At 45.8% G+C, this 25,172-nt stretch overlaps 1 protein-coding gene across 9 annotated transcripts in view; it reads left to right on the top strand.

Annotated features, from left to right (window-relative positions):
- The window catches only part of lama2 (laminin, alpha 2), a 143,185-nt gene that overhangs the window by 116,815 nt on the left and 1,198 nt on the right, over positions 1 to 25,172 (top strand). For 4 of the 9 annotated variants that reach the window (XM_071413665.1, XM_071413671.1, XM_071413668.1 and 1 more), the window contains 30 exons: positions 2,324 to 2,435; positions 5,060 to 5,222; positions 6,189 to 6,399; positions 6,531 to 6,647; positions 7,284 to 7,447; positions 7,554 to 7,692; positions 8,358 to 8,460; positions 8,625 to 8,741; positions 9,165 to 9,347; positions 10,213 to 10,367; positions 10,907 to 11,050; positions 11,654 to 11,787; positions 11,974 to 12,133; positions 12,255 to 12,379; positions 12,579 to 12,741; positions 13,418 to 13,562; positions 13,716 to 13,854; positions 14,303 to 14,314; positions 14,980 to 15,100; positions 15,801 to 15,995; positions 18,647 to 18,798; positions 18,977 to 19,153; positions 19,653 to 19,869; positions 20,653 to 20,730; positions 21,367 to 21,479; positions 21,630 to 21,819; positions 22,147 to 22,305; positions 22,538 to 22,691; positions 22,930 to 23,069; positions 24,208 to 24,430. In XM_071413665.1, the coding sequence (XP_071269766.1) occupies positions 2,324 to 2,435; positions 5,060 to 5,222; positions 6,189 to 6,399; positions 6,531 to 6,647; positions 7,284 to 7,447; positions 7,554 to 7,692; positions 8,358 to 8,460; positions 8,625 to 8,741; positions 9,165 to 9,347; positions 10,213 to 10,367; positions 10,907 to 11,050; positions 11,654 to 11,787; positions 11,974 to 12,133; positions 12,255 to 12,379; positions 12,579 to 12,741; positions 13,418 to 13,562; positions 13,716 to 13,854; positions 14,303 to 14,314; positions 14,980 to 15,100; positions 15,801 to 15,995; positions 18,647 to 18,798; positions 18,977 to 19,153; positions 19,653 to 19,869; positions 20,653 to 20,730; positions 21,367 to 21,479; positions 21,630 to 21,819; positions 22,147 to 22,305; positions 22,538 to 22,691; positions 22,930 to 23,069; positions 24,208 to 24,430 (4,405 nt within the window). The remainder of the gene's footprint in view (positions 1 to 2,323; positions 2,436 to 5,059; positions 5,223 to 6,188; positions 6,400 to 6,530; positions 6,648 to 7,283; positions 7,448 to 7,553; positions 7,693 to 8,357; positions 8,461 to 8,624; positions 8,742 to 9,164; positions 9,348 to 10,212; positions 10,368 to 10,906; positions 11,051 to 11,653; positions 11,788 to 11,973; positions 12,134 to 12,254; positions 12,380 to 12,578; positions 12,742 to 13,417; positions 13,563 to 13,715; positions 13,855 to 14,302; positions 14,315 to 14,979; positions 15,101 to 15,800; positions 15,996 to 18,646; positions 18,799 to 18,976; positions 19,154 to 19,652; positions 19,870 to 20,652; positions 20,731 to 21,366; positions 21,480 to 21,629; positions 21,820 to 22,146; positions 22,306 to 22,537; positions 22,692 to 22,929; positions 23,070 to 24,207; positions 24,431 to 25,172) is intronic. The other 5 variants (XM_071413673.1, XM_071413669.1, XM_071413666.1 and 2 more) reach the window with 2 other exon arrangements.

Here is a 25,172-nt window from a genome sequence, read left to right as displayed (position 1 = left end):
GCTCACTTCTAAATGGTAAGGAGGCGACTTAAAGGAAAACCTCCCCCAAAAACGATCTTTTGGTACTTGTTTCATTAGTCCATTGTTGATATACACTGAGTGTACAAAACATTAGGAACACCTTCCTAATATTGAGTTGCACCCCCTTTTGCCCTCAGAACAGCCTCAATTTGTTGGGGCATGGACTGTACTAAGGGGGAAAAACGGGCACCACAGGGATTCTGGCCCATGTTGACTCCAATGCTTCCCACAGTTGTGTCAAGTAGGCTGGATGTTCTTTGGGTGGTGGACCATTCTTGATACACGCGGGGAACTGTTGAGCGTGAAAAACACACATACGCAATTCATGTCTCAATTGTCTCCAGGCTTAAAAATCCTACTTTAACCCGTCTCCTCCCCTTCATCTACACTGATTGAAGTGGATTTAATAGGTGACATCAATACGGGACCATAGCTTTCACCTGGATTCACCTGGTCAGTCTATGTCATGGAAAGAGCAGGTATTCCTAATGTTTTATACACTCAGTGTAGTACCAAAGTGTTTTGCGTGTTAGCAATCAGTGCAGCGTTTTGCATGATATGATGCTAAATGCATCATACCAGCTGTTTTTCTGTATTTCGAAAGATACATATCTTGAAAACTTGATTGCTGACATACAAAAAATGTGAAATATAGTATATCAATAATAGACTAATGAAACAAATACCATGGGTGGAGTTTTCCCTGGAGGGGCAAGTTATATCATAGTGGGGGCAAGTTGTAGAGCTAGGGAGAGGGTGGTCAGAGTCCAGGGTTGGATTCTCTTTCCTTTCGTAGGAGCCTCCCAGTTGCCTCATTGATTCTCAAAGATGCTCGTGTCTTGGAATGCTTCGTGTTGCCGTGCCAAGTAGAATGCTTCCTTTTTATACTGTATATCCAGACAAATGTGTCTGATTGTATATGGTGGGCATATTGGATTCTTACCATAGTTAAAGTACACAAAAATATGCTTGAGTACAGGTCATAAGTACAGTACACAAATCTGAAAAATTTATCTCATTTAAAACATGCACAGATATGCATGTGATTAAACCACCGTGTAATGGTAATGTGGCAGCCATATTGGATTTTGGATGCCGTATTGATTTGGAGTCAAGTCTAGCGGGGCCGTCTAATGTAATTGCAAGAGTGGAGGCGAAACATATCAAATCCACAGAGGAACCTTTCACTGGGAAAAAATGCCAGTTTTCAGTGTCTGAGCCCACTTGCCTTAGAGCTGATAACAACAGACACAACATGTTCAACTGTATCCGAATTTTAGCAATATCAGAGTTAGCCATTTTGGGTTGCATGAGCTTGCATGAGCATTGTTCTGCACTTTTTGAGTTTAGGGGGTGTTTTCCTTAGAGCCAATTACAATAGCCACATCAACAAAAAAACATGTGTTAATGTATGTATATTTGTCAGGCAGGACCATACAGCACTGAGAGCTTGGAATTTGTAACCCGCTATGGGCCGGTTTACCAGAAACGGATTACCAAACTGAAGTTTTCATTAATCTTAAATATTAATAATTGATATTTCCGCCGATTATATCTGTGTGTTTACAGGTCTATATTTCCAAAATGCTTTAATGTTTGTTTGTGTATGTAGGGCAGACAATTAACTACTTGGATTTCACATATTAGCAATATCAGGGCTTGCAATATTGGGTTACATGGGCTTATGTTGCCCCCCCCCCCCTCCTCCAGCAAGGTATAATTCTGCGTTGTTTGAGTTATGGGGGTATGTCACAACATAACAACTTTTGCAGTAAAAGAAGTGTACCTATGATAAAAATTACAGACCTCTACATGCTTTGTAAGTAGGAAAACCTGCAAAATCGGCAGTGTATCAAATACTTGTTCTCCCCACTGTATGTTTATACAACCATTCATTCCATTTATGGGAGACCTTAGAGATATGGAAAAACATGGCTGTGCTTTGTTATACTTCGGGTAGGGATATCTCAAAAACTTAAACCCTTTTTGAGAATTGGCCACTAGCCTGTGGTGCTCAGCTGCTTGAATCCCTCAATCATTATTTTTTAATCTATAGAGGATTTCTGAAAGGTCATACCAGCTCTGACTGGTGGTTATGAAATAGATTTGTTTGACCAGGTACTCTGAGGCTGTCCATTGTTAGACCATAGGGGGCCACAGGATTCAGGGTAGGAAACATGCAATCAAGGGTCCATCTTGAATGAACACTGAACACTGGCACATCCTGGATTGGTTTATCTCTAGCCATCAGTTCATGTCCATCCAACTCATTGAGTGTGTGTGTGTGTGTGTTCTTGCTCAGGCGACCAAAGTGTCGGCAGACGGCGAGCAAACAGGTGACGATGCTAATAGAATCCACAAACGAGCTGAAGACCTGGAACTTTTCGTCAAGAACACCCTACTGGCTGCAGAAGGTACTACATTCCTATACGATCCTCCCATTTAAAAAATAGTTAAATCTAAATGACTTTCCTGCCATAATGCTGGCTTAGTGTCTGAGAGCAGAGTACTAATTCAGTGTTGTAAAAGGCGGAGGGTCAGGATGTTGAGGGAATTAGTGCCTGGGCTCTGTGCTGTGTCCTCTGCTCTGTGATTAGGCGCCTCTGTGCTGTGACATTCTCTCTGGGTTGAAATTGGAAGATGATTCACTTGATAAAGGGCCTAGTCGCTGTAGCCGTGGAGCCATGTAAAGGCCTAATTAATAGGGATGGAGGATGGGGTCTGGAGAAGGCGGTATAATCAGAGTGGACTGGCACGTGGTGGCTCCTCACTGTGGGCAACGTGATTAGTGTCAGCAGGGAACATTTCTCCACTCAGCCTCGCTTGCCTCGCTTGCATGGACTAGCCCCGCTCCACGCTCTACAGCAGGTGGGACTGGTACTGCCAGATCTATGCGGCACACATACACACACACACACACACACATGGACATAGACATAGACACATACACACACACATACACACACACACATAGACATAGACACACGCACACACATAGACACACATACACACACACACACACACACACACACACACACACACACACACACACACACACACACACACACACACACATAGACACACACACACACACATACACACATAGACATAGACACACGCACACACATATACACACACACACACACACACACATACACATAGACATCAAGCATTTCGCTACACCCATAATAACTTCTGCTAAATATGTGTATGTGACCAATACAATTTGATTTAATTTGATTTACACACACACACACACACACACACACACACACACACACACACACACACACACACACACACACACACACACACACACACACACACACACACACACACACACACACACAAGGAGACACACACACACACACACACACACACACACACACACACACACACACACACACATAGAGACACACACACACATAAACATGCACACAAACCTTCACTGAAGCTCAAACACAGTCTCTGACCCTTCACAGGATTGGACTGGTTCAAATGGGCTATTTACATGTCTACTGATTGAGCGCAATGACACACTTAACAGATGCCATCCTCATTTACATTAAAATAGTATCTTCTGAAAGATTTCCAAAAAGCAATGAACACACTGAAAGTCAAATTCACAGAGCATGTCTCACTTAACTTCCCCACAGATTTTCATAAGCACATCGAGCAGCTCGTGAAAGCGGTCAGGAAGAGATTGGATAGTTTTTTTCATGCTGATGCATTCGTAAACGAATCAATCTGATGATGCGATCCACGGGAACATTTGTGTTTAATTGCCTTTGAAACATGGTATGTAATTATTCATCACCGGGCTCCTTTAATAGGTATATATATAGTCTTTGTAATGCCATGAAATGTTTATGTTGGAACTCTTCAGGAATGTAAGGAACGCATCCAATTAAGCCTCATCTTCATCTTTTATTTGATTATCTGTTTTCTAATTAGAACCCAGCCGGAGCAACTTCTCTCCCCGTCTCTTTTGAACTGATTGGGTTTTTGATTTCAAAGACCACATTCATTTGATTAAAGTACATTGTTTTGTCAAGCAGAATTTGAATGTCTTTGAATCAACCTAAAAAGAAGCCTCCATTGCCATTTGAATGGGATGTAAAAAAGTGAAACTTTTCTGCTTTTGTTGTCAATCACTTTGTTCTGCCTTGCCTTTGAGCCGCTCATCTAATCTGGGCGCTAGCTAGCTGCTTCTGTAGCTCATCCATCTGTGCTCTGAGAACACACACTCAAAGGCTTGGCTGTGCGCACATAACACGCACATGAGCATGAGCTCATTGCTAATCGTGGCATCTAGTGTAGGTCAAAAGTAGTACACACTTCCTGTACTAACTAACTGGCCCTCGGGCGGGTTGAGAGGCCAGGGTGGATTCAGCATGGCTCTTTGATGTTAGCAGCCTAGCGAACAGACGCACAGCCTTTTCAGATCCCCCCTCTCTCTTTCTCTCTCTCTCTTTCTCTCTCTCTCTTTCTCTCTCTCTTTCTCTCTCTCTCTCTCTCTCTTTCTCTCTCTCTCTCTCTCTCTCTCTCTCTCTCTCTCTCTCTCTCTCTCTCTCTCTCTCTCTCTCTCTCTCTCTCTCTCTCTCTCACTCTCTCTCTGTCTCTCTGTCTCTCTGTCTCTCTGTCTCTCTGTCTGTCTGTCTGTCTCTCTCTCTCTCTCTCTCTCTCTCTCTCTCTCTCTCTCTCTCTCTCTCTCTCTCTCTCTCGCTCTCTCTCTCTCTCTCTCTCTGTGCTGCCACTTTAACATGTGGTAGACAGTCTGGATGTCTGCCTCCAACATAATGGTAATCTTCATGGCATGTCAAAGCAGCAGCAGTGTGTTTTGATGAGAGGAGACATGTCTCAAACACTGTTTGATTTCTATAACACATTCTGTTCTCAGGCTTTCAGCTAGAGGTGACAGTATAGGACACTATCAGGAGATGGAGAATTGGGCCTTATGGCAGTGTGTATGTGTGTGTGTGTGTTTGCAAGTGCGTGTTAAAATGAGAATGGCTTCCCCGTGTCCTCTATCCTCCAGTTCTGAAGGTCAAGGCTTCAGAGCTGAATGAGACTCTGGGCAGGAGGAACGGAGCTCCAGAGAAGAGCCTAAACGAGATGCACCAGGAGATCGAGACCATGTTAGCCGAGCTCCGCAAACGCCAGCTGGGAGGCAAGAAGCACATCTCAGAGGAGGAGCTGGGGTAAGGTCTGACTAGCTTGAGAGACTAGCAGAGAGATGTCAAGCTATTGTGGTCCACACAGGGATGGAACCATCCAGTCATACGCACACATGTTTTTCACCACTGAATGACTCCTGTGTCCTATTTCTAGGAAGGCATCCCCTGCATTTCCTGGGTCATTATAATCTCAGCTAAATGATTGCTTTCATATCCTAGTAAATGAAGAGGCGATCCACTTAAAAACATCCTGGTATTCTGTACCAACTTTCACAAGTGTGTTTTGTTTCTCCATTTTTAAAATATTCTATAAATAATTTTCAGCAAATCTCAGCTGAATAAATAAAGTTTACTTTTCTTATGCAAAATCTTAATGAACTAATTAAAAGTGGCCTGAGGTGGGTGATAGGAATATTATTCCTTCTAATCCAACCATCTTCCTTCTGGCTGAGGCCTGGAAGAGTCACACAAGAAGAAATAGTGACATCTAGTGTCTGGTCGGATCCTGCGTCAGGAGAAGAAGACCGAAAGGAGAGACAAAGAATATCTTACCTCCTCACACCTCTGTTGTGCTCTTCCCCTCTTCCTGTCTCTTTCCCAATCACTCTCTCTCTCTCTCTCTCTCTCTCTCTCTCTCTCTCTCTCTCTCTCTCTCTCTCTCTCTCTCTCTCTCTCTCTCTCTCTCTCTCTCTCTCTCTCTCTCTCTCTCTCTCTCTCTCTCTCTCTCTCTCTCTCTCTCTCTCTCTCTCTCTCTTTATCTCTCTCTCTCTCTCTCTCTCTCTCTCTCTCTCTCTCTCTCTCTCTCTCTCTCTCTCTCTCTCTCTCTCTCTCTTTATCTCTGTCTATTTTTCTCTAAACCCTTCTCTCTCTCTCTCTCTCTCTCTCTCTCTCTCTCTCTCTCTCTCTCTCTCTCTCTCTCTCTCTCTCTCTCTCTCTCTCTCTCTCTCTCTCTCTCTCTCTCTCTCTCTCTCTCTCTCTACCTCTTTCCAGACTGGCGGAGGCCCTGTACCAGAAGGTGAAGCGTCTCTTCGGGGACCCCCACCAGGCCACGGAGGACCTGAAGGCAGAGGTGACAGAGAAGATGGGTGACCACCGGGCCAAGCTGGATGACGCCCAGGCCCTGCTGAAGGACGCGCAGGGGAAGAGCAGGGAGGCTGGGGCCCTGTCCGGACAGAACCAGCGGAACCTCACCACCCTGGAAGTCAGCAGCCTGGTCACACATACATACACATTCTAACTATTCCATAGCTATATATGCACCATCACTCACAACGTGGGTTGTTGTTTCTGTAAAGTTACTGGAGCTGACTGTTCTTGTCTGTCTGTTTGCAGAGGAAGAGGGATGCTGTGAGCTCAGTGAAGAAAGGAACTGAAGACGTGCTGGCAGACGGAGAGCGCATTCTGGCTGAAGCTAACGGTCTCTCAGACAGCATCAATAAGGAGATTGAGGTATACACACTCTTTTGCTCACACACATATCCCAACTCCAATCAGGCCTGTCAAGCCCTTCATTGTGGAAGGAAGACACACCTTTACTCTGTTGGGTTGCTGTTGTGATGTCAGACAGATGTAGCCTGCAGCACTATTGGACTTTACTGTAGACCTTTCTTCTGTCCAGGACTTCATTTGTACATCTGTACGTCCCACCTGCATCAACGAGGGGGTTCACCTTGATCTCTCTCCCTCTTTCTCTCTCTTGCTGTTTTTTTCTGTCTGCCTGTGCTGCCCTCCTGCTCTGTCTATCTGTCTTTCTGTCTGCCCCTCTACGGCTCTCTCTTTCTCTTTCTTTCTCTCTCTCTATCTCTCTCTTTCTCTTTCTTTCTCTCTCTCTATCTCTCTCTTTCTCTTTCTTTCTCTCTCTCTCTCTATCTCTCTCTTTCTCTTTCTTTCTTTCTTCCTCTCTTTCTTTCTCTCTCTCTCTCTTTCTTTCTTTCTCTCTCTCTCTCTGTCTGTCTCTCTCTCTCTTTCTATTTCTTTCTTTCTTCCTCTCTCTCTCTCTCTCTCTCTCTCTCTCTCTCTCTCTCTCTCTCTCTCTCTCTCTCTCTCTCTCTCTCTCTCTCTCTCTCTCTCTCTCTCTCTCTCTAGGATCTGGAGGAGATGGAGCATGAGCTGGGTCCTCTCCATGAGCAGCTGGACTACAGAGTGAGCCATCTGACCCAGGGCCTGAGTGGCAACACCCTGACTGACCTGCTGCAGGACGCTGAGAACCACGCTGCTGAGCTCAACGAGTCCTCAAACATACTGGACCGGTACAGACAGACAGACACACACACATACACAGGCAGGCACATAGGCTGGCTCACAGACAGTGTATTGGCTGGTGTCCTAACCAAGTCTCTTGCTGTCTCCTCATAGCATCCTGGCTGAAGCCAAGAACCTGTCCTTTAATGCCACGGCAGCGTTCAACGCGTACAGCAACATCAAGGACTTCATCGAGGAGGCTGACAAAGAGGCAAAGCAGGCCAGGGCACGTGGGACAGAGGCCCTTCAGCTGGTGAGATCTGTGTGTGTGTGTGTGTGTGTGTGTGTGTGTGTGTGTGTGTGTGTGTGTGTGTGTGTGTGTGTGTGTGTGTGTGTGTGTGTGTGTGTGTGTGTGTGTGTGTGTGTGTGTGTGTGTGTGTGTGTGTGTGTGTGCGCGTGTAAGGACTCGAAGAGGACCTCTCTCTCTAAAGTGCTGAGCAGCAGAGATTTGGCATTTAAACGTTTTGCATTTCCTTATTCATTTCCATTTGTCACGCTGGAGAGATCAAAGTTCCAGCACTGTCGTCCTTATTATCATGACTCTGCCTCCTGCAGCAGCAGCCAGCAGAGGTGGCGACAAACCTGATCCCCCTCTCTTTCTCCTTCGCTTCTTCTCTCTGAAGGAGAGAGGGAGAGGCTCAGGGACCATTGGTCCCCTCTGTGGAAATCTCCTCAGCCCGTGTCTCCTCTGTTCAAAAACACTGCTTTTCCTCTCCATACACTATTAACAAAATATCAAAAATATATTATAAGTTCTATATTAAACAGTGTTTGTGTTGTACAGGATACCTAGGAGTATCTTGTACTATTGTATTTTTGTATGTACTCTATGTAATTCTTCTACTACATTATTCGGTCATTGTGGAATGCACTGTTCTGATATTCAAGCTTACGTTCTTGGTGCACACACACACACAGGCATCAGGACCCAAAGGCTCTTTGAAGGATAACGCCAAGAACTCTGTTCGGAAGAGCGTTCAACTGTGGAACGAAGCCAGGCAGTTAGAGAACGATGTGAAAGGTAAACCCAGTTCCACCGAGACAAAATCATGTTGATCCTCTCCCCATACAACACCCACCAACTCTGATGATAAGCGCCAGACATATTTCAAAGAGCTCTGTTTTTCTGAGGAGAATTGGCGTGGATATGTGTTTTGGAACCAAGCGGACGTCTTTGTGTTTCAGAGAACGCTGAGAGTGTGGGCAGTCTCCAGGCCAGGGTGAAAGCTGGTGGCTTGAAGAACAAGGGCTTGCTCAAGGATCTGGACGATACGTTACGGAAGCTGAATGCAATCCCCAATGGTAACCACAGAAACAACAGTAGGAAATGACCTTTGTTTAAAAAGAAAGCTACAAATGAAATACTTCTCGTTGATGTGTGTTGCTGCTGGAGCAATTTGTCAGTCTGAGCCCAGGATGTGGGAACAGAATGGATCGATAGTGGTGTAGCTATGAGGTGAGAGGCCACATGCTCTTATAGATCCACCATGACAGAAGTCAATGCGGCACAGTCCAGGTTAAAAATGGGAAGGTATCAGACAGACGAGGCTGCAGGGTGCGTTAAAAACATCTGACAGGTGGGCAGCAGAGTTGACACGAAGGTTTCTGTAAGGCTGTTAGACATCATGTATGACTGACGACCTCCGATAGTCCGTACCATGTTGGATTACTAGTCTCTCTAGAACTTCAGATAACTACATACTGGATACCAACTGTGTTGTCCAGATACAGCAGCCAAGCTCCAGGCCACCAAGGCCAAGGCAGGAGATGCCAACGACACAGCCAACGATGTTCTGGCCAGACTGAGAGACATGAACCTGAGCCTGATGGGCCTGAAGAAGAACTACAGCAAGCTGGAGGATGACGTCAACAAGGCCAACAATATGATCCAGGACCCTGAAAAAAACAGTAAGAGATCCTCTGGGTGTTGTAGTTCTTAAGGGTAGGCAAGCCTTAGCTGTAGTATCTACTGTATATTAAATGTATTATTTGCGCCAAGTCATGAGCTGATTGACTTAAAATGCATTTGTTCATTTTTTTTCGGTTCAATTTAGCGTAGATAGCTATTACTCTGGCTCATTTCTGTCTCACACAATGGCATTGTATAATTCTGTACCTCACATATGTTTTTCTTTCTGTCCCATTTTTCTTTTGAACCCCAACAGCAATAAGTATGTATACCTTTTATATTACCTGATTAAAGCTCCTGCATGATGACAAGAGAGAGTACCCATTAGTGCTGCATGGGCTGTACCATAGCTGCCGGAAAAACAGTAACAATAAAATTGCTCTTTCTTTCTTTCATTCTGTCTTCCTCAGCATTCCATCTCTTTGTTTCACTTCAACGAGATTAAAACGTGTATTTTAGAGCTTCACTAAGCCTGTTATCCTAATGTACGCCTTAGCCACCGGAATGATTACCGGTGGCTAATTATGAGCGCGTGGCAAGCCATTTACTATGTCATTCTATTCCTTTTCATAACCGCTTTCAGCTCTTTACCTTTAAATAAGTGATTACAATGCCGCCATCTCTCCGCTGATCTCTAACTAATAGGCCTGGCTCACAGAAAGCAGTGGCTGTGGAATTTCTAGAGCAGTTAGCAAGGAAGTGTGATCTTTGGCGTTTTTAGACTGACGTCTCTCTACCCGGTGTGTGCGTGTCTGTCCGTCCCTTGTGTGTGTTTGTTCTTGTGCGCGTGTGTGTCTGGCGTGCGTGTGCTGTGCGCGTGCGTGTTTGTGTTTTTGTGTGTGCCTGTGTGTGTGTGTGTGTCAGTCCATGCAGCGGGGGCCAAGGTGAAAGACCTGGAGGACGAGGCAGACAGACTGCTGGATAAGCTGAAGCCCATCAAGGAGTTGCAGGACAACTTGAAGAAGAACATCTCTCAGATTAAAGAGTTGATCAACCAGGCGCGCAAGCAGGCCAACTCTGTGAGTCACACTCCTCCTCTCCGTCCTTCTCTCTCGTTCCCAACTCCTCTGTTTCCACCGCTCTGATCAGTGGCTTCTAAGCCGGCCATTCTGCTAACTGCGCCATCGTCACAGGAATCATGATTTACAACTCATTCTCTTTAGCCTGTGGTGCACATGCGTCGCCACAGTTTGAGTGAAGGCTCTGTTAAACAATGAACATTCTGTCAAAGAAAGTGTTGTTGTTTTTCTACTCCTTCCTCCACAAGTCTCTTACACTCAAGGCTTTTTGATGAAGTGTTTTTAATTTGTTCGGTACAAAAGAGTACAATAACAAATTGTTGCTCTTGCACGTGTACTTTTGTTACTACACAGGTGTGTTTTCCTGAACGTTTCTTCCCACTGGGCACAGATGTCAATTCAACGTCTATTCGACTTTGGTTCAACGTAATTTCATTGAAATGGCGTTGAAACAACGTTGATTCAACCAATGTGTGCTCAGTGGGTTGGGCCTTTTCAGTCTGTCTGGTGAAAGATCCATGTGATGTCTCCCTGTAAAGATTAAAGTGTCCGTGTCCTCTGGGGGAGACTGTATCCGTGCTTATCGACCAGAAATCAAGAAAGGTCGTTACAACACCATCACTGTGAATGTGAAAACCACCTCCCCTGATAACCTACTCTTCTACCTGGGCAGTGTCAAATACGTGAGTCAGAGGAGCACCACACTGGGATGGATGTTTGTGGATACAATCACTAAGTAAATCACTTAACCCTAATATGGCAACTAATACATTTGTGTGTGAAACGTAACATATTAGGGCCATTTCTCACTGTTTAGGTTGGGCTTGTCTCTAGCTTGGGATGTGTAATGTGTTGTTGACCAATTCATTGGAAATCATTCCACCAGTGGATATTTCTCAACATGCAAGATAAATACCAATTATGTTAAAGTCAGAGAGAAAATAATAGAAGGTTATTTGTTTCCCTGTGAGATCCTCGGGAGAGAGTGGGTGATATTGCGTCTATGTACTGCAACAGCGAGCACAGCAATTAACCGGCCGCTCAAATCAGACTATTTCATCTGGTTTCATCACTGATTTCCCTGGGGAAATCACAGTCCTGTTGCTCCTCTCCTGATTTTCCTGTGACTCTTAATTCCTCGGGATCTTATTCTAATGTGTCCTGCACTGCTACACTACAGCAGCCTAGACCCATAGTGAGAGAGAGAACGGTAATGGACCTGTAATGTTATCAGATAGGAGATTGCAGCGCTGTGTCTTATTGGCTCATCCTCTGTCTACCTCTAGATTGACTTCCTGGCCATTGAGATGCGTAAGGGCAAGGTCAACTTCCTATGGGACGTGGGCTCTGGAGTGGGCAAGGTTGAGTACCCTGACATGACTATCAACGACGGCAACTGGCATCGCATCGAGGCCTCACGGTAGAATACCATTGTTATACATATTCCACACCAGATCTTTTTTCAGAGCAAAGATTATTCAAAGGGATTTGTCTATGACTTTATTCATTAGTTCATCTTTTAACATTGATTGTGCCAGGTAGGCTCCTTATTGAAAAGTTCATGAAGTTTTAATTCATCATCTGATCATTTCTGTATTGGTCCCAGGAATGGTATCAATGGCACTATCTCTGTCCATGCACTGGAGGGTCCCAAAGCTGGCATCATGCCCACCTCTAAGAGTGGCACTTCTCCTGAGGGCTATACTATCCTGGATGTGGACCAGAATGCCTACCTGTTTGTCGGTGGCATGTTAGGCAGTGTGAAGGTAGTATCACTTTGCCATACAGAAGTTTATCCCAGAGCTATATATTTAGTCCTTTGTTACCTCTTTCTTTTTTGCCAGATTTATTCATATCGTTGTATATGTATCGATGTTTGTCCTGCAGAAAGCGGACGCGGTCAAAACCACTACTTTCTCCGGGTGTATGGGAGAGACATACCTGGACAACAAAGCTATTGGCCTGTGGAACTACAGAGAGAGAGAAGGAGACTGCAAAGGATGTGTAGTTAGGTAGGCCTGCATGTTCACATCACATTGAGTACTAGGTATGAATGTCTCATATAGTGTATGGACTCGATTCACTTTCTTTGTCGATCTCATAAACGTTCGCAAATGTTTTACTCTAGAAGTTCACTATGCACTATTTTATGTACTAAAAGTTCACTTGGCTGTGTGATTACTGCTGAGTGTTTGGGTGGGTGTTCTCCAGCCCCCAGCCGTCAGACACAGAGGGGACGGTACAGTTTGATGGGGAGGGTTATGCTGCTGTGAGCCGGCCCACCAGATGGAACCCCAATGTCTCCACCGTCATGTTCAAGTTCCGCTCCTTCTCCACCGACTCCCTGCTCATGTACTTCGCCACCAAGGATATGGTAACCTCACTCATACACACATCTGTCTCGTAACAAGGACTAGCAAACTGTTCAAGTTCAATAGTAATGAAAACGGTTAAATGTGTGTTCGATTTTGATCGGTTATCAATGTTACTCAATAAACCCTCTCTCTCTCTCTCTCCCTCCATCTCTCTCTCTCTCTCTCCCTCCATCTCTCTCTCCCTCCATCTCTCTCTCTCTCTCTCCATCCCTCCCTCTCTGCCTCCATCTCTCTCTCTCTCTCTCTCTCTCTCTCTCTCTCTCTCTCTCTCTCTCTCTCTCTCTCTCTCTCTCTCTCTCTCTCTCTCTCTCTCTCTCTCTCTCTCTCTCTCTCTCTCTCTCTCTCTCTCTCTCTCTCTCCCTCCATCTCTCTCTCTCTCTCTCCATCCCTCCCTCTCTCCCTCCATCTCTCTCTCTCTCTCTCTCTCTCTCTCTCTCTCTCTCTCTCTCTCTCTCTCTCTCTCTCTCTCTCTCTCTCTCTCTCTCTCTCTCTCTCTCTCTCTCTCTCTCCCTCTCTCTCTCTCTCTCTCTCTCTCTCTCTCTCTCTCTCTCTCTCTCTCTCTCTCTCTCTCTCTCTCTCTCTCTCTCTCTCTCTCTCCCTCTCTCTCTCCTTCTCTCCCTCTCTCTCTCCTTCTCTCCCTCTCTCTCCCTCTCTCTCCCTCTCTCTCTGAGACAGAAGGACTTTATGAGTGCTGAGTTGAGTGATGGTCTAGTGAAGGTGAGTTTTGACCTGGGCTCAGGCACCGGCTCGGTGTTCAGTATCAAGAGACACAACGACGGCAGGTGGAAGTCCTTCACTATGGCCCGCATGAAGAAACAAGGTGACCCTCACGCTCATCACGACACACATAACGTTCCACTCTAGTTGACGTTTGTAGATACTGCGTAGTTTGTAGAACATACAGCCTTGGTAGCTTGATCAGAGCTTTTTTGTTGAACAGCCGTTTACCCTTGTTGGTTTCCTTCCACCCCAGCCACGGTGACCATCGTGGACATAGACACCAATGAAGAGGAGAAGCTGGTGGTGTCATCCCAAGGCTCTGCCACCGGGCTCAACCTCAAGGAGGAGGAGAGGATTTACTTTGGGGGTTTGCCAACCATTGGAAACTACAGGTATGTACTCTGTAGGATGTCAATCACCTCCACAGTAGGGCCTTATGCTACATGTCTGTTTTGATGCGGACCCACACACATGCACACACATCAGCACACACACACACTACACCTTTGTCTTCTGCCGGACCTTGAGTCAGTGTGTCACATTGTCACTGCCCTCTCTGACGCCAGCTCTCATTTAGCTCTAACAATAGATAGCATAAACGCTAGCAATGGGTTATATAGATCTGTCATTGTAAACATTGAATGTTAGACCTTCACAGTCTCCGGCAGTATCCGAGGTATATTCTATAGGCCTTATAGACCCTTTCAACACACACAAGGGGGAACTGAATGTACTTTCTTCACTTGTGATTGTGACTTCTGTCTACGTATTTTGACAGTGTTTCATTTGTGTGTCGTACTTGTGCTAACACGCATATGCTTTTATATTTTGTTCTTACAGTATCAAGTCAAGGTAAAACGTGTACTGTTAAAGTTTACTGTTTCACCTTTTGCATGTACTAGCATACCCATTGACTTTCTAAAGCCTCTCTTGAAACTTGGCTTTACCATGCAAGTTACCATGCATTTAGTTCAGAAAAATATGCTCTTAAGATGTAGATGCTTCAATGCAACAAGCTGGTCATCAGAATAGAGTCAGTATAGACCCGTCCATTTCTCAATGGAGGTTTGAGATATTAGTCCAACTGAACACGAGCACAAAATTCTGAGGACCAGTAGGAGACAGCTTCCACTCCTTTTTATTCAATAGCTGCTGTGTTGTCACCCCACCACTTCTCTTGCATGTTACTGGAAATGGAATTTGCTGGCACTTTGTTTCAAATTTTGAAATGAACATTTAACAATGAGGTACTCTTCGTAGCATTGTGTCTGCTATGCAGAAGCTGCTATCTAATTGTTTCATAGCTTTAGACTAAACCCCAGATAAAAGGTATACCAAAGAAATGTTCTTAAAACACCTTCAAAAAAGAAGCCTGACTTTATCCATTTAGAGTGAACGCAGTCTCAATTTGGTCGACGTCTCAAAGTCATTGGCTCCTGAAATGAGGACAGCACTTCCACAATGAACAGAATGGAGGTCCGAATGGCAATGGAGACAACTCTCTCTTCTCTTTACAGGTCAGAAGTTACCAAGAAGAAGTATGCTGGCTGTATGAGAGACATTGAGGTTTCCAGAACACCCTATAACCTGCTGAGCAGCTCCGACTACACCGGCCTGACCAAAGGCTGCTCTGTAGAGGTCAGAGTTCATATCAGCACTCCTCCTCTTTCATACTCCTGTTCTTTTCCCCGCCCCTTTTCATTACTTATACACATAGGCCTGCTCACGAAACATGGCCCGACACGTTGTCGAACATCCCTCGAAAAAACGCGAGGAAGAATACAAATGAGTGAGGTCAGAAAACTGAAGTGAAGAAACTGAAAAAGATGAGCGGAATAATGAGAAATTGACAGGGCACATAAAGAAGAGGAATCGCTGCTTCTAAAAGTGTTCTTTTTGTTCGGGAAAAATATTTAAATATTTATGCAGACACCGCAGACACAGAATGCAAAAGAGTGTAACAATGCCAAGAATTGAGAGAGAGAAGTCATTTTGAATTCAACAAAGGCTGGTTTGTACGTCTCAGTTGTGTTTGGAAGATGTTTGCAAGATTTCACCCTCAATTCAGCTTTTTCATTTGTCGTGGACCCTGTGTCAATGCCAGACGATGCAAATACAGTGGTACTCTAACAAACTGTACTTTAACAAACAAGGTTTATTATTAAGTGTGACATAAGTCTGAAATTGATATGAACATTATAAACAAAGCAACATAGGCTTCATACTATACTGTACAATTATACAGCATTCAGATGATAAAAAAGAACCCTGAAAATGACTGATGACTCTCAGTTGATTGTGCTGGGAATGACCGTGATCTTTGGTCTCTCCCCAACAGAACCTCCACACGGTGAGCTTCTCCAAGCCAGGTCACATGGAGCTGAGGTCCATGTCCTTGGACGTCGGCACAGAGATCAGCCTGTCCTTCGCAACCAAGAGCGATAAGGGTATCATCCTGTTTGGCAGTGGGAGCAGCAATGGAGCCAGTTCCCAGTTCAAACTCCCCAAGAGGAGACGCAGGCAGTCTGGGGAAGTAAGAGGAGGACGATGAGACACACACACACACACACACACACACACACACACACACACACACACACACACACACACACACACACACACACACACACACACACACACACACACACACACACACACACACACACACACACACACACACACACACACACACACACACACACACACACACACACACACACACACACACACACACACACACACACACACACACACACACACACACACACACACACACACACACACACACACACACACACACACACACACACACACACACACACACACACACACACACACACACACACACACACACACACACACACACACACACACACACACACACACACACACACACACACACACACACACACACACACACACACACACACACACACACACACACACACACACACACACACACACACACACACACACACACACACACACACACACACACACACACACACACACACACACACACACACACACACACACACACACACACACACACACACACACACACACACACACACACACACACACACACACACACACACACACACACACACACACACACACACACACACACACACACACACACACACACACACACACACACACACACACACACACACACACACACACACACACACACACACACACACACACACACACACACACACACACACACACACACACACACACACACACACACACACACACACACACACACACACACACACACACACACACACACACACACACACACACACACACACACACACACACACACACACACACACACACACACACACACACACACACACACACACACAAACACAAACTCTCTCACTTCAGTGTTGCAGTTATGGAAGCCTCCTCACTAGGCACCTAGTCCTCTATAATGTCACCTCCTTGTTCTTTATAAGTCATTGCATCCTATTTCCCAGTAGAACTGGAATGGTTGTTGGAGGTGTTTCTCGATTCCTGTAATTTAATAAGGGCCGCTGTGCTGTCTGGCTGAGTTGCTTTGAAAAACTAACAGCACATTGATAATCAACTCCTGCTGTGTGCAAGGCTCCTTATTAAATGAACGATAAAGGAGATGGATTGGCTGTAAGCTGTAATCATTATACTTTCACCCGACAGCAAACAAAAGTTGATCATCTTTCACAGAGGGCTAAAGGCTGGGAGATTTGCGACGACGGCTTTGATTAAAATATGGCTTTCTGCATCTCTGTTAGGGTACTCTTCATCTCTCTCTCTCAATCTCTCCCTCTCTTCGCCTGCAGACCTCTGTGGTCCAACACATCAATTATGGCCCGTGGCTGCAGGAAATGAGAGTGGGTTTAACCTCTAGCATTCCCCCTTCATGTGCCGTTAGTAAGAAATAGATTATACAACAGCCCTCTGATGGATCACGTCCAACTCAGCGATAACCCTTAGTAAAGGTCCAGACCGTCACATTTGAAAATCATTAGGGCCTGGTAAATGAAGTGGATGTCATTTCGAATGAGTACAAGTCGGCCTCGCCGGTCTCCGTGTCCGCGTCATTCATTCTGCCAATTTGCGCAGGGGGACAGGAGGAGCGCGTGCTGAATCAGACCAGAGATATTGTAACAGTAGCTCTCCCTCACTCTCCCTAGGCAAACTCCCTCTGTGCATGCTAGTCTGCAATTCCAACGCTGTCGAGGGATGTGCTCACCATCGCACTGGACTGATTACAGAGAATTTAATCATAACAAGAGGCACTTAAATCTATCTATTTCTTGCCTGGTATGTTTCAGAGAGGGACGCAGTTTCTCTGAAGTTCTGCCCAGACAGAATCGAATCAAGCCGTGTAGAGAAATAGAGGACTTACATAAATGCTATAGGCCCTCAGGGTTGAAAAGCATATCATTATGCAATTACATAAAGTTTACTTCCGTTCCGTTTGTGAGGTTTCATCATGAATTTGTTTTTGTTCATGTTTCTGGGCGAAGGGTATACAGTTCTAATTGTCTTCAGGGCTCCATATTGCATAAAGCCTGTCCTGACTTGTCCCAGATAGTGCATAAAGCCTGTCCTGACTTGTCCCAGATAGTGCATAAAGCCTGTCCTCGCTTATCCCAGATAGTCCATAAAGCCTGTCCTCGCTTGTCCCAGATAGTGCATAAAGCCTGTTCTGACTTGTCCCAGATAGTGCATAAAGCCTGTCCTGACTTGTCCCAGATAGTCCATAAAGCCTGTCCTCGCTTGTCCCAGATAGTCCATAAAGCCTGTCCTCGCTTGTCCCAGATAGTCCATAAAGCCTGTCCTCGCTTGTCCCAGATAGTCCATAAAGCCTGTCCTGGCTTGTCCCAGATAGTGCATAAAGCCTGTCCTGGCTTGTCCCAGGTAGTGCATAAAGCCTGTCCTGGCTTGTCCCAGGTAGTGCATAAAGCCTGTCCTGGCTTGTCCCAGGTAGTGCATAAAGCCTGTCCTGGCTTGTCCCAGATAATGCATAAAGCCCTTGTTTAATAGCCATGGTGTTTATGTGAGATAATGCTTTCCTGTATAACCCTGTGTCCCTGAGTCTGTTCTGAGGTGGTTGGTCATTGAGATTGGATGTTGTTGTGCCTCCATGGTTCTTCCCCCTCACATCTCCTCTCGTTTCCCCTGCAGCCCTTCCTGGCCGTGTTGCTGAACAAGGGGTCCCTGGAGGTGTTGGTGTTCACAGGCAGCCACAGCCCACGCAGGGTGGTCCGCAAGCCTGACCAGGGCATCCTGCACGACGGGAGAGAACACACTCTGCGCATCGAGAGACTGGGTGGCAGGTGCGTAACACGCACCAACACACACACATTGGTATTGCTATACACTGAACAACAGCGTCATACAGTTCAGCACAATAACTGGTGTCTTAAAAAACGAGTTCCCAGCCATTCATGTTTAGTTGTTTTTACACAGAGCTGGCTCAAAGTGTCTCACTGCCCTGCGCGGTTCTCTGTCCAGGTCGTTTGCCGTCCAGGTGGATGAGGAGCTGAAGAGGGAGCAGGCCCTTCCCAACGACCAACCCATGGGCATCAAGAGACTGTTCATCGGGGGTATCCCCCCTGACGTAGAGCTCAGCTCCCAGAGACCCAACGACCCCTTCGAAGGCTGCATCTGGAACCTCATGATTAATACTATGTACGTCTCTCACCATCTCCTGTTATCTCCCTAGTACATCTAGTCTATCTACCATCACCATTCATTATCCTGATCGTAGATATTATTGATGGAAGGCTATGTGGGAAGTGTTGGACATGCGTTGTGGTGTAATGTAGTTGCTGTTTCATGGCGAGTTTGTCTCTCCCAGTTAAAGAGGTTGTAAATGCTGTCACTCAACTGTTTCTCTCTACAGATGATAATACATTCCTATCATTAGGAATCAGTGCTCTCTCTCTCTCTCTCGCTCTCTCGCCAGTGGGCTAAACACAGTTGACCCATATTTAGTTGGCTTTAATGGGGCTGTCCTTTCTGATAACCATGTTCATAATTCAACTGATTACACTGATAGCCATGCCCCATCATCACCCATTTACACACTCTCTCTTTCTCGCCCTGCGTGCCTGTGTGTCTGTGTGTGTGCGCGCGCACGTCTGTTCATGCGTGTGTGTTTTCTTGACCGCTTGTTTATGCCCTACAGCCTCACAGACTTCTCCCAACCCGTGGCTTTTCAGAACGCAGAGATCGGCCAGTGTCCCAACCTGGCTCCTCCCCCTCCCCCGCTGCCCCTCCCAGAAGAAGAGGAGGAAGAGGAGGAGGGGACCAAGGGAGAAGACGTGTCCCAGCCGCTCCAACCTGAGGCTCCTGCTGTACCATCACCCACCCCGACACCCAGACAGACCCCTCCTCCTCCCACTGTAGGTCCCACTCCCACTCGAGGGGTATTAGGTTAAATGACTCATTTCCCACCCTATGATGGTGTGATACATTTTCCCCATGAGTCATAAAGAGCAAAGCTCAGCCAGGCAGGCCGGTTGGCCCTGAGTCTAAATACACTATCAGAGAGGTTGATGTGGCTGGAATAAAGAATGGGTCGTTTTCCAATCCACTGGGTCTGCTTTATAGCTTTATAGATAAAGCTGCAGTGTTGACAGGGCTCTTTCTTATAGCTCCTGTGCTCAATATATCCTCTCTGGCTGACAGCTGAGGTAGTGTAGCATCTCTCTCTCTCTCTCTCTCTCTCTCTCTCTCTCTCTCTCTCTCTCTCTCTCTCTCTCTCTCTCTCTCTCTCTCTCTCTCTCTCTCTCTCTCTCTCTCTCTCTCTCTCTCTCTCTCTCTCTCTCTCTCTCTCTCTCTCTCTCTCTAACCAAGATGCCTTGCACTGGCCTACCCCTCCTGTATTTTCATGATATATCTCCATGGATGCATCATCGTAGGCAAATGTATAGATTGCGACAGTATTGTCACTAGTAGTAGCTCTCTTGGATTGTAGAAATGATGTGCATTTATGTAATACTACTGTAATCCTTTTCTTAGCACTGTTCCTCTAGCTACCTGCTGTGCAGACTTTTGCCATTCATAACATCAGTGCCCCAGCCTGATTGGTGGACCGCCTGTGTCATGAATGCTGTAGCCAATCCGATTGGCAGTGTATAACACAGCTTAACCCTTTCACCCCCCTTGCCCTGCCGCTACTTTAGGACGCGCTCCCTGTCGTACCTCCAGAGCTCAGCCCCGCCACAGAGGAACCTGACCACGGTGCTGTCACAGTCCCACGGGTACCACTCTTCTCACTCACTTCTCCCTAAGTGTCCACGTTCTTACCCCCCCACCCCCCCCCCCTCCCCCGAGCCGTCTCAGTATGTGTCTGCTGAACCTTCATCTCATTGGATTTCAGCCAAAGACCTTCAACACCATGCCGCCTGTGTGAAGATTTGTTGCTCATGTGAAATATACATTCCATGTCCATATTCTTAGTATTGGCAACAGACATTTTACTTTCAATGGGGATTTTCTTAGATGAGAAGTACTTTCTAAGTAAGTCGATATGGTTGTAGTAGTTCTTCTTTATAAACGGGCTAGTGACTTTAAGTTAAATAAATGCCCTTTTAAGCAATGGGAGCCTTTGTGGCTAAACAAAAATATAGAAGAAAAGGGCATAGAAATGTATTCATGTACAGAACTGAACAAAAGAAGTGATTCAGATTCAAAAGCAAATGTCAATTTTCAGGTGGTCTTAATAATAGCAACTCCATGTCTTTTTCATTAGCGCTATCTAGTGGCACATGTTAGAATAGCACTTTAGACAAAAAGTAAGTCAACTACCACATATTCATATTAAATGGAAGGTTTGCATTGTCGCTCATGTTAATATGATGTTTTTAAGACTGCTCCCCCCCCCCCCACTTCAACAGCTTCCCTGTGCTGCCGAGGCATCTCCAGTGGTCTTAGAGAAAGCCAAACAGTTTGGGCTCTCCAAAAACAGCCATGTTGCTTTTGAATTCGATGACACTAAGGTTAAGAACAGGTATGTCGACCTTGAATGGCTTTGATAACAGTACAGCCAAAATGAGACCTTTTCTTATCTAAAGTATACATAGTAATGTTATTAAAGACATGGGTAATATCTGTAAACGTCATATTGGACTGAGAGTGTTGTGAATCTGTTTGCTTGCAGACTGATCATAGAGTTTGAGCTGCGGACCACAGCAGAGTCCGGCCTGGTGTTCTACATGGCGAGGATCAACCACGCCGACTTCGCCACCATCCAGGTGAAGGAGGGCATGGCCCACCTCGGCTACGACCTGGGCCACGGCAACACCTCAGTCAGCGTGCCACGCATCATCAACGACGGACACTGGCACAAGGTCTGGGATCTTGAGTCAGCTGGTGAAACAATCATCATAGCAACAATGAAACCAATATGAATCATCATTTATAACCCCTAACATGGTGTACAGAGTCTGTAGGCAGTTACCATCGGGTCTACTTCACTGAGTGAGTTTATATAGTGAGAGCAGACAGCTAAATACTGTATGTCACAATGACGCTATAAAACCACTCTGACTAGTTAATTGACCAAAACAGGGAGTAAGCAAAGTAACCAGAAACTACAGTACTTTATGTTCGTCGTGTATTAAAGATTGTTATTGTCCTTATTTCCCCCAAAATTATTTTCCTTTCTGCTGTCTCAGATCCGGGTGACGAGAGAGAAACAGAGAGGTGTACTGGTGATAGACAACCGCTACACCAAGCACACCACCAGCCCCAAGAAGGCTGATATCCTGGATGTGGTTGGCATGCTGTACATAGGTGGCCTGCCCGTCAACTACGCCACCAAGAGGATCGGACCAGTACGTTCATACACACTTCCTCACATTTGGTCTGGTGTTGTATTTCATTTGTAGGAAGTGAAACACAAGCCTCGCTATAGACTCTGTATTACTGTAATTGTTTGGTATTACATGCGATCAGCTTAAAGTGTTGACGTTAACAGTAATCATTTATAAGTTCTGGGACGCATTCAAAAGTCAATGAGACAAAGTCATGTGTGATCGTATAGTGTTGGTTGTGTTCCACTACTAGGTCTTGTACAGTATCAATGGCTGCATCAGGAATTTCAAGATGCTGGGTAATGTGTTGGACATGGACGCGCCCACCTCCAGCCACCACGTGGGCAGCTGTTTCATCAGCACTGAGAAGGGAACCTACTTTGATGGCTCTGGATATGTCAAAGCAGGTACATTCTGACACTCAACACATAGAACTGTAGCTATAGTTATGACCTTTACTTGTTCCTGACCCCACAATGCAATATATCCCAACAATCACATAATATAATAATAACGCGGAACAATACATGTTGATGACGAATGGTTGACTACTCGTACACCAACTTTTCAAAGTAATTTTTCAATCTCATGGCAGTTGTTGTATCAATTCTGACTGCTTCCTGTACCTCCTGTCCTCTGTTCCAGTGGGTTCCTACAGGGTGGGTCTGGACGTGTCTCTGGAGCTGGAGTTCCGTACATCCCAGAGCAACGGGGTTCTGCTGGGGGTCAGCAGCCAGGTGGACACCAAGATGGAGGGCCTGGGCATCGAACTGCACAACGGAAAGGTACACACAAACATAGAATACAATACTGCTTTGTTGTCCCACACACATTTCGTTCTAACCAGACTCTACAATCTCTTACTGTAAGCCTAACAACAACCATGAGTCTGCAAAGCTATTGTACTGTATAAATTAATTAATGGGGTTCAACAGAATCACGGTTGCTCATGTTTTGTTACAAACTACCTATTAGACAAGTCAAATCAAATCAAATGTATTTATATAGCCCTTCTTACATCAGCTGATATCTCAAAGGGCTGTACAGAAACCCAGCCTAAAACCCCAAACAGCAAGCAATGCAGGTGTAGAAGCACGGTGGCTAGGAAAAACTCCCTAGAAAGGCCAAAACCTAGGAAGAAACCTAGAGAGGAACCAGGCTATGAGGGGTGGCCAGTCCTCTTCTGACTGTGCCGGGTGGAGATTATAACAGAACATGGCCAAGATGTTCAAATGTTCATAAATGACCAGCATGGTCAAATAATAATAATCACAGTAGTTGTCGAGGGTGCAGCAAGTCAGCTCCTCAGGAGTAAATGTCAGTTGGCTTTTCATAGCCGATCATTAAGAGTATCTCTACCGCTCCTGCGGTCTCTAGAGAGTTGAAAACAGCAGGTCTGGGACAGGTAGCACGTCCGGTGAACAGGTCCCGGTTCCATAGCCGCAGGCAGAACAGTTGAAACTGGAGCAGCAGCACGGCCAGGCGGACTGGGGACAGCAAGTAGTCATCATGTCAGGTAGTCCTGAGGCATGGTCCTAGGGCTCAGGTCCTCTGAGAGAGAGAAAGAAAGAGAGAAAGAGAGAATTAGAGAGAGCATACTTAAATTCACACAGGACACCGGATAAGACAGGAGAAGTACTCCAGATATAACAAACTGTCCCTAGCCCCCCGACACATAAACTACTGCAGCATAAATACTGGAGGCTGAGACAGGAGGGGTCAGGAGACACTGTGGCCCCATCCGATGATACCCCCGGACAGGGCCAAACAGGAAGGATATAACCCCACCCACTTTGCCAAAGCACAGCCCCCACACCACTAGAGGGATATCTTCAACCACCAACTTACCATCCTGAGACAAGGCCGAGTATAGCCCACAAAGATCTTCAGGTGTATTCTGAGTATGTCTTCTTGCCTCCCTAGCTGCTGTTCCACGTGGACAACGGAGCGGGCCGGATCACAGCGGAGTACCAGCCTGAAGTAGAGGCAGGCCTCTGTGACGGTCAGTGGCACTCGGTCACAGCCCACAAGCTTCGCCACAGGCTGGAGATCATAGTGGACGGCAGGAAGGAGGAAGCAGAGAGCCCCAACGCCAGGTCCAACACCGTTGACACCAACGACCCCATCTACGTCGGTGGATACCCAGGTTCGTACAACACCACCAATGACTGCATATATGGGATACTTTGGGATTTTGACAATGATTCCCTTTATCTACTTCCCCAGAGTCAGATGAACTTGTGGATATAATTTGTATGTCTCTGCATGTAGCTGGAATGAAGTTGCTAACTAGTGTAACTGCTAACTAGCAGATACCCATAGACTTCCAGCCATTGTGCTAATGCTAGTTAGCATTGGCTCGCGAAACTACCTCTAACTTCCTTCATATTGGACAAAGAGGCATAGAAATGGTATCCACGAGTTCATCCGACTCTTGGGAAGTAGATGGCCAAAATTCCGAAGTATCCCTTTAATTAAGATGGCGTCTCGTGGGAGATTTATGTAGACATAACATGTGCAGTTTGAGCTACTCCAGGAAGTGACGTTGCAGGCTAGCTCAGTGCTGCCCCCTCTCATTGAGTATCTCAAGTTGAAGGCCGACCGAGGTACTGCAGGCTGCCATTAGCTACTAAATTACACTTAGAACTTCTTCTGTGTGAGATTTTAAAATAATCGGTTCAAGGACATACATTATTGGTACCATGATTGTCTTCAAAAAAATATTTGATTTCTATTAAGATTGCCATTTTCCCCTATAATGGGGGACCCTGTTTTCTGCAAACAATGCCTGCAGTACCGCGGTTGACCTTAAACTTCATTGCTTCAATGAGAGCGGCCAGTCGTTCTCCCCTGGACACCACCCACCAAGCATTTCACACCTGGGACAC

The sequence above is a fragment of the Salvelinus alpinus genome, chromosome 8 (assembly GCF_045679555.1).
Source record: "Salvelinus alpinus chromosome 8, SLU_Salpinus.1, whole genome shotgun sequence".
Taxonomy (NCBI): domain Eukaryota; kingdom Metazoa; phylum Chordata; class Actinopteri; order Salmoniformes; family Salmonidae; genus Salvelinus; species Salvelinus alpinus.
This window is presented reverse-complemented; position numbering and strand designations above follow the sequence as displayed.